This window comes from Dermacentor silvarum, chromosome 3 (genome assembly GCF_013339745.2).
Source record: "Dermacentor silvarum isolate Dsil-2018 chromosome 3, BIME_Dsil_1.4, whole genome shotgun sequence".
Taxonomy (NCBI): domain Eukaryota; kingdom Metazoa; phylum Arthropoda; class Arachnida; order Ixodida; family Ixodidae; genus Dermacentor; species Dermacentor silvarum.
The window spans coordinates 78,003,795-78,011,684 of record NC_051156.1 but is presented as its reverse complement, the minus strand read 5'-3'; the positions used below and the strand labels follow the sequence as shown (position 1 = coordinate 78,011,684).

The window sequence follows — 7,890 nt, the reverse complement described above, 5'->3', positions numbered from 1 at the left end:
TTTATTTAGAGGTCAAACTCAAGCTTCGAACTTGTATTGATCCAGGGCATTTGCCAAGGCAGCGACTTTTGGCGACAAACAATACTGCTTCTTCGACGTTCGTCGTGCCTTTGTGCTTCTTTCCGGGTTGATGCCCGCGATTGCCCTTAAAGAAACAAAATAAGAGGCAGGATTAATGTACTAAGAATGCAACCGGGCTAATAATGTGTACTCCCAAAGCTTAGATGCTGTTTGAAGCATTCACTGAACAAATCAAGGCAGCAGCTCCTCCCAATATGGACAGGTCATTTGCTCTCGTGATGTCACACAACCCTACGGCCAATCAGTGCACGGCCATATCTGCAGCCAGCTTCCACCTGTCAGAGTTACACCCGTCATTTTTTGCTGCCTAGCAAGCTCGCACTCCTCCACCACAGTCTATAAAACACCGGCTCTATGAGCTGCAAAATATTCAGAAACTACCAAGCTGTGCTCTGAACGGAAGAAAATCTAGGTGCGTACTGTTTCTTGCAGTAAATGCAAAGTAAATTTGTGTTTGAACATTTTCATGAATGTTCCCTTGAGTGGAACGAGCACTGAGCACAGAACCTATGGCGAATACAGGTGCAAGGAAGCAGTCAAGTTGTGGATAAAGACTAATTGTTTTTTGTCTCAGTTAGAAAAGAGTAGGTGTATCGTGTTTTGTATATTCTAGAATTTTTTTGGTGGTTTATTTCGATATTGAAGCAATTCCAACTTTGGTTTTTAGAAAGTTTTAGTATCGAGACTTCTTAATTTATGTATACAATTTCAGTTTTCGTCCCTGAAAATATATTAACATAGCTCCATTTTGATATATGTTATAGCAAGACAGTGCAATAGTATTAAATATATTTCCAGCACCTCCCAGAACTGCCTGTTTTTCTGCAGTCCCTAATGGGTTAAAATCGCTAGCAACCCCAATTTTTAAAGTTTTTCTCCACCCTCTCTAAAGGCCTAAAAGCAGTAATTTTAAAACAGCCTACCAGCAATGTTTCTCGAAAATATGTGCAACCGTAAGAAATGCAATAGGTCAATGCGAACATACATCGGGATAGATCTCACCTCTGCACAAACTCCAATGTCAAAGCCACTTCAGGTGGATACTCTATGTTAAGAACGAAGTATAAGAGGAACATGACTTTGAAAGCTGCAGCCCACTGAGTAGTCAATATCGCAACACCATCCACACAGACAGTAAACATTTCTGCCTCAAAGAGACCTGGTCCTAGAAAAAAGGAGACTAAATGAACATCAGTACACCAAGAGATGGTCAATGATTCCAAAATCTAACCTTTCATACATATTATGGGCGTCACTGGCATGTCTCCCAAGTCATCATGATGGGCGGTCTCCTGCAAAATGAGCAAAGCAAGACAGAGGGAAGGCATTCAAAAACTGGTATCTTGCTGCATGAAATACAAATGAGATTGTGGCAACTGCTGTTCGAATGTACACGATCATACTCTATGCAAAGCAATTGCATTTTTACGCTTTCAAAATCTTGTTCAACCATGGACGAGATATGCAGCATATTTGGACATAGCAGCAGATGACATGGCTGCACCTGTGAAGCACCCAAATAACTAAGGTACATGTCATGGATGAGACCGATGTTTAGGTGAATTTATCAAGGTTCTGGGTTCAAATATGCACCGGGACGAATTCATATTCAAATGCGTAGTTTGTGTGGAAGCTGCACAGCTTTCCTGTGTAGCTGTGTGGTTGTGCTTGCGTGGATGCTAAAGCATAATTACTTTTATTAAAGGCCATCCATCATATTATAAAGATGACAAGATAAACCACATGCAAAAGCCAAAACACTTGTGAAGACCGATTTTGTTATCAGCTTCACAACTACATTAACACATAAAATCAGGCAGAGAACAATGTCTTTCAACCATACAGAAACGTTTAATCGTTGCATTCAAACATATTTGTTTCTAAGGTAGACTAAAGATATTTTTTAAGAAATTTATCACTACCGAAATTTGGGGCTCCCGTCTGCAGACCTTCATTCGCATACATCACGTGCACTTTGCTACTCACTTCATAATCCCTTAATTTGTGCCGCTATATCATCTCGCACAAACTTATTAGCATACAAGCTACCAGACTTCGCGAGACTACCAGATATGAACTGCCACTTTAACCAAACCATACGAATGTGCCTCTGGAGCAGTGTCTCAATAGGGGATCCAAGGGGCCCTGAGAGTACGATTTCCATTTCGACCTCCCATCTCAATGAAGTCAGATGAGCTGGCTGGTCCTGCCAACTCTGCCGTTTCATACATTATCGCAACACCACACAATCAACCGGCCAATCAGTGCCCTGCCAGAGGCATGCTCGTGATTTTTCCCTGACGACGCCAACGCTGAATATTCTGTAGGACGAGGCCTTGAACCATTTTGCGTGAATTGTTTTGAACACTTTATACGTCAGTGCCATACTACTGTATTTTTCTTGACACCTACTCCCAGAGTCTCTCTCAAAGCACTCTACCTTGAATAAACAAAATGTGCAAAGCTCAAAAAGACTGAAAAATTTATGACAGCTGATTTTAAATATCACCGCCCTAACTATATCGTAACATTTTGCCAGTAAAATTATGCAGGTATGGAGAGTGGAATTGTTTATACATACATGCAATGTACACCTGAATTCTGCATGCACAAGCACTTCTCTGCCAGATGGCAGCAGAAGAGAAATTTTAAGCTTGCCTCAACAGTCTTGTAGATGAGCTCTTCATCCTCGTCAAACAGGGCAAGGAGGAGAACAGGTGCACCTTCATGTTCTGGTGTCACACTCTTGAGACGGTTCTTTGCTTGTTCAATTTCTTCGAGACATTTCTTCACCTTTGGCCTCTTCATCTGACTATAAGCATAACGATATACACGAAGCCCAATACTTTCCATGCTGGCATCAATTCTTTGGCAAACCTCACTACCAAGTAGCTCCTTGGAATGCTGAAGAAGGAAGTCTTCAGTAAACAAAAATGGCCAGTTTTTTTTACCTCTGTCACACTCCCCGACTGATTAATGGTCAGTCTTTGCGATGCATACGTCTCAATCATTAAACGAGTGACAAGCTGCTTGTTGGGATGCACTTTAGCATACTCAGAAAGGAGCTGCTGCTGCTTTTCCCGCTGTGTCAACAAACTTTCTCCACTCGGTAACTCCGGCTGCCATGCTATGCAACCATAGGAGTCACGGGTAGATCGTGGACGTGGCTGGAATGAGTCTGGGTCATCAACAATTTCTGCAGGCAGCACATGTGCAATTGGTCTCTTCTTGTTGTTGATGCAGTTTTCGAGCTTCCACATAAATGTCTCAACTCCCGTACCAACAACTGTACCCTGTAGCAAATCCTGAAATGATGAGGGGTACATTGAAACAACTTTTGATGCAATTATTCTCAGGTTCCGTCTGTCAGGCGCTGAATGCTTATCCAGGATGAGAGAACTCAGCATTCTCACCATCTGGTTCAGATCAGCTTTTGTAGGCCTTTCTTGTGCTTTGCATGCTTGAAGTAAAGTTGATGGAAACATTTCCCAAGGGATGCAAAATTTCTCAGCCCATTCATCTAGCTGTGAGTTGGCATCTGAAGTCACCTTAGCACAACTGCCACTCTGCCCAGGTGAGAAAGGAGCAGCACTGATGGTCTGAAACTTTTCAAGTAGGATGCGCCTTTGCACAGGGGCTAAGAAGTCTAAGTCTGACTCTTGTAGATATCTGAAGTGTTCTGCACATTTTACTCCTAACTCCTCCAGTTTCTGACCAATGGTTGTGAAGTCCTCCTCGCTGAGTGCTGGAAGCCACTCCTGAACAAATGACATGAAGTCCTCTGGGCTGAAAAAAAAGCAATTATCTAAAACTGCATGCTTCAGTGCCATGACTGTGACTTTTGGATGGCCAACATCATATGACTCAAGTGGATAGTAATCATGAAGGTCCTGAACGGAAATGCACTTCAGTGTCCCAGATTCTGGACCCGGCAAGAAATATATCATCATCATAGGTTCCAAAACAGAGCAAGTGACACGAACAAGAAAACAGATTTTGTTGTCTAGCAATAAAATGAAAATGATCCGGCCAAACACCAGCCTGCTTTCCTCACGAGCCAAAATCACGACCATGTCTTTGCTGTACTTGATGCCCCTGTATTCAGCTTAGTATGTGCAATACAATTCTCTTCCTAGTAGTCCACAAATCTTGATGGCTTCCTGAACTTCGACACTGCAACAAACTGGGGCAAAAAAGAAATGTGGAGTCGATCACTAAGTCTCTTTCAAAGCGGCAGGTACTTCCCCTGTACGCCTAGAGAAGCTGGTGTTTTTCAGCAAGTGTTAGCGTGATGTTCTTGAAGTTCTGGGCACTTCTTATGCACTTGCAAAAATAGCCATGCTTACTTTCACAACGCATAGTCCATAACCTAATAAGCGGTCCAAACTGAGTAATGAGATAGGGGTAGTGAATCTTGTAATGGTGCTTCGGTTTCAGAGGTGTACCAGGGAAGAGCTCAGTTCTTTGGTCAATGTAATCTTCTATCAAATCTTTAAGCCTCATTACCATGGCCATATTTATTGCTGGAGCGCTCGCCAACTGAACAAGTTCACTGAGCATCAAAACTAACTCTCATACAGGGTCATTTCTGCACACCTTGTCATGAAGAAAGCAGGGTAAAAACCGAAGCATATTCCAGTTCTGGATTGCGTGTCCACTCAGCTTTTTAGATGTTTTAGAAACCTCTGCTGGCTGGTCGTTCGCGTCTAGTCTTTTGAACTTGAATAAAATAATCCTTTTATTCAGTTCTTCAACAGATGACCACTGCTGCTTGGTGATGAAGTATTGCAGCATCAACGCAAGATCGTACGATACCACACCTTCAAACAGGTCATGTGCTAAACATGGAGGGAGCCCAGGAGCACAAACGTGAAAGTATTTTAGGCCATTAAACAAAGCATCAAATTTAATGCCTTTGCATGAAAGAAGGGTACAGTCATTCTGGAGTTTTTTCACTGCCTCTTTGTAGTTCACTTCATTTCTTAGCTCATTGGTGTCGTAAATGTTTTTCTCAAACATATTTTAGCGCTTTACTAAACAAAACCTGCACATGTATTCAGCTGTGCTGAAATTTTCCATGAATCCACCAATACTGTGGCTGCCTAGGTTGTCGCCCAGAATTGCCACCACAGTGCCATATGTGGGAACGCTGTCCACCAACGTGCAGCCAGCTTCAAGCTTTTTGATGTCACTAATTAATGTAGCAAACACCTTCTCCTGCCCGAAGAACAAAATTTCACTTCCTTTACAAAGCAGCACTAACTGAACTGCACAGATACGACTTCTGTTCCAAGAACGCAGGTTTCCAAGCAGCAGATATACAGCTAGAATTTTGTGCTCCTTCTTTGCTGAACCTAAAGGATTTACCACTTCAAAAGCATCTTGAAAAAGAATCAAACGCAAAGCAGTGGCGTGATCCTGAAACAGCGGCATTGACTGAAAGACCTTCCCATCAGTGAAATCCTTAAATACACCTGGTTCATGAACTTCCAGATTCATACACTGATCTTGAACTGAGGTATCTCTTAGCAACGATTTTATCGCTTCAATTATTGGGACATAATGAAAATGAGCATCCTGATTGTTTTTGTTTTTTCCAAGACGCACAGCTACTGGCTGCACATAATTGAATTTGCTTTGAAAATACTCCCTGCGAGAGTAAGTGCTCCGAAAAGCTCCACTGTTGCTGTGCAGGCCAACAATAACATCACTTTCAAGCATACTTTTGACAGCGAGCTCAATGAACTCTCTATTCAAGCCTGCATCTCTCATTTTTCTCCTTAAAGCATCAGCCATGTTGTCAAGATTGTTGCCTTGGAGGTCACAAATTGCCTCAGAAATGACTTGAAATGTTCTTGAGGGCACTAAGCTCTCTGAAAGGAGACGCAGATAGAAACGTCCAAAGGCATCTGTAATATCAGTACATAGAAAATCTTGGTGCATGGCACCTTCAGTCACCTCTTCTTTGCTTCCATCAACCTCTGAGTGGCAGTCCTCACTCCGCTGTTCCTCAGGTGAACATGTCTCCAAGCCAGCACTATGAGTCTCCGTTTCAAGATTAGTTTGTGCTTCTATGTGCCTTTCTGCAGAGATGCCCTCTAAGTAAGACTCGCATACACCTGGTTGAAAAGCGTGCCTGTGACATCGTGAAATGTGGGAGGAAAATGTGGACTTGTTTGCAAACATTCGTGAACAAGCAACAAAGGGGCATGAAACATTCTTCCCTTCAGTGATGTGCCTTTTCAGGTGACTCAATAAGGACTTGACATCTCGGCATGTCTGTATGCATGTATCGATGGTGCAGGTCAGTGACACGCTCCTGCAAGTTACTACAGCCGCCGGAATACCAACACGCTTGTGAGATCTGAATATATGGCTCTTCAAGGAGCTCACTTTCCTAAACGCTCTGCAGCAGTCAGAGAAAGGACAGCGAATTTGAAGGCTGCTTTCATTTTTGTGCAGAGATGCATGCTTCAAGAACTGAGGCAAAGCTTTGGCAACTGCTTGGCATATGCTGCACTTGTATGCCATTCTGCATGTTACGGGGCGCTTGAGTGGACTTGACCTCTGCAACAGCAATGAATTTAAAATTCCACAGAAATTAGCATCGAATTTTGCGTCATCGGAAATGTTCCAAATCATAACTCATACAGAGCGCTGTACTTACATTTCATTACACATCTTTGGCTGCAGCTATCACATGGTGGGAGCTTCACAAAAAAAAACAAAGCTACATAAACAACTCGATAGGTTTACTGGAATGCTTTTATATCTACAATCTGCAACTTATTTACAAACATGTGCAGAAAGTGAGACACTGAAAGTACAATTCACATTAAAATTTACTATCTGCAATGGTCAAAAAGGGAATTACACACTTGCACTGTGTGCTACTAAAAGTGAGTGGGAAAGATATTTCGGAGCTAGCACTTCAGCTTCATTAACTTCGTAGTCAAATGTGGCCGTTGAGAGCAAAAGTGCTTCGAATCCCGACTCCTTTTATGTATTATCTGAAGATGCAAACAAGCTTAGCAGGCATCTTAGAAAAGCTAGGGATGAAATGTTTAAAACAGCTCACCTGGATTGTGAAGTCATCACCTTGAGTTTCTGTTAGCCTGGAGCCACACACGGTTATGCTCGACTGGCTCCGAACCAAAAACGAATTTCTGTTGTGGCCACTAAGTCAGCATGTGTGGTAACCCTGGATAAAGTTCCAACTGCAGGAAAGAAGCGACGATCAACATAGAACCGACGCATCTAAAAATTATTTAACTAATTAAAAATTAGTTTTGCCCAGTTTTATTGCATGTGATGGCAGCGACACACAGTCCTTAAAGCGAAGGACCTACTGGAGAAAGAGTAACTTTACTACTGCAGAAAAATAAGTTTAAAAAGAAAGCTGGTTCGATATGCCCAGTTGCCTTGTAGTACCCTTGGTTCTGGAACAACTGAATGCTCTCAATTACTTGACTGGGATGTTTCGTGCACACTGAAATGGTCAGATGACCCAACAATTACTGTTACACACAATACTAAAAGCTAACCCACCACACAACCTCTTTTAAAGACTGAATGCTGAGGGCATGCGCTCATAGCTTAGTTAAAATATGGTTCCACATGCGGAATGCACCGATTGCGCGATCTCAAAGGGAAAACGCGCCGCAGGGCTCACTGAAGGAATATATACTGTACTCGCAGACGGAACTAACCTGCGCGCACTTCTAAAACACACAATAAATATGACCTACTCATGGTGGAAACTGTTTCCTGACAGCGCATTAAAAGAACGGTATCTGTTGCAGGCCGCCT

General features: G+C 42.6%; 1 protein-coding gene across 2 annotated transcripts; it reads right to left on the bottom strand.

Annotated features, from left to right (window-relative positions):
• Window positions 1–1,079: 1,079 nt before the first annotated feature.
• Window positions 1,080–7,231, bottom strand: LOC119445523 (uncharacterized). Of its 2 annotated transcripts, XM_049665002.1 has the most exons (3): window positions 2,740–2,934; window positions 1,313–1,373; window positions 1,080–1,246 (listed from the first exon to the last, which is right to left on the bottom strand). In XM_049665002.1, the coding sequence occupies exons 1-3, from the start codon at window positions 2,932–2,934 to the stop codon at window positions 1,080–1,082; spliced, it is 423 nt and encodes a 140-aa protein (XP_049520959.1). The 2 variants fall into 2 exon arrangements, 1 of the variants encoding a protein (XP_049520959.1); XR_005190617.2 differs by lacking the exons at window positions 1,080–1,246; window positions 2,740–2,934 and adding an exon at window positions 7,160–7,231 and having other exon boundaries at window positions 1,320–1,373.
• Between the last annotated feature and the right edge of the window lie 659 nt (window positions 7,232–7,890).

Coding starts and splice junctions, on each gene's coding strand:
- LOC119445523 (XM_049665002.1), bottom strand. CDS start 2,934: ATGGAAAGTATTGGGCTTCGTGTATATCGTTATGCTTATAGTCAGATG. Junction 1,374..2,739: donor TCATCTACAAGACTGTTGAG/GCAAGCTTAAAA, acceptor CTCATTTTGCAG/GAGACCGCCCATCATGATGA. Junction 1,247..1,312: donor GCCCATAATATGTATGAAAG/GTTAGATTTTGG, acceptor CCTTTTTTCTAG/GACCAGGTCTCTTTGAGGCA.